The sequence below is a fragment of the Colobus angolensis genome, unplaced genomic scaffold (assembly GCF_000951035.1).
Source record: "Colobus angolensis palliatus isolate OR3802 unplaced genomic scaffold, Cang.pa_1.0 Scaffold224, whole genome shotgun sequence".
Lineage (NCBI taxonomy): Eukaryota > Metazoa > Chordata > Mammalia > Primates > Cercopithecidae > Colobus > Colobus angolensis.
In genome coordinates this window covers 5,340,547-5,340,825 of record NW_012115422.1, presented here as the reverse complement: position 1 = coordinate 5,340,825, position 279 = coordinate 5,340,547, and the positions used below count along the sequence as shown (strand labels likewise).

The following is a 279-nucleotide window of genomic DNA, read 5'->3' as shown; positions in this document are numbered from 1 at the left end:
GAGGGGCAGCGAGGGGGCGTAGCCGGAGCTACGGCACCAAGGCTCCGCCCCCGCCCTTCCCGCCCCCTCGCTACAGGAACGCAAGCAGGAGGAAGGGGAGTCGGAGGCGGCGGCGGCGCTGGAGCTCCTCCTGGGGACCAGCGACCCGGGGAGCTAACACGTCGTTCCGTACCGCTCTTCCTCCACCCGCTGAGCCGTCCCTTCTCGCCATGTCCCAGAGCAGGCACCGCACCGAGGCCCCGCCGCTGGAGCGCGAGGACAGTGGGACCTTCAGTTTGG

At 71.3% G+C, this 279-nt stretch overlaps 1 protein-coding gene across 1 annotated transcript in view; it reads left to right on the top strand.

Annotated features, from left to right (window-relative positions):
- The first annotated feature begins 84 nt into the window (after positions 1-84).
- Positions 85-279, top strand: part of PRKRA (protein kinase, interferon-inducible double stranded RNA dependent activator) — a 23,212-nt gene continuing 23,017 nt past the window's right edge. Inside the window, exon 1 of the mRNA XM_011944047.1 lies at positions 85-278. Within this exon, the coding sequence (XP_011799437.1) occupies positions 210-278 (69 nt within the window). The 5' untranslated portion in view covers positions 85-209. The remainder of the gene's footprint in view (position 279) is intronic.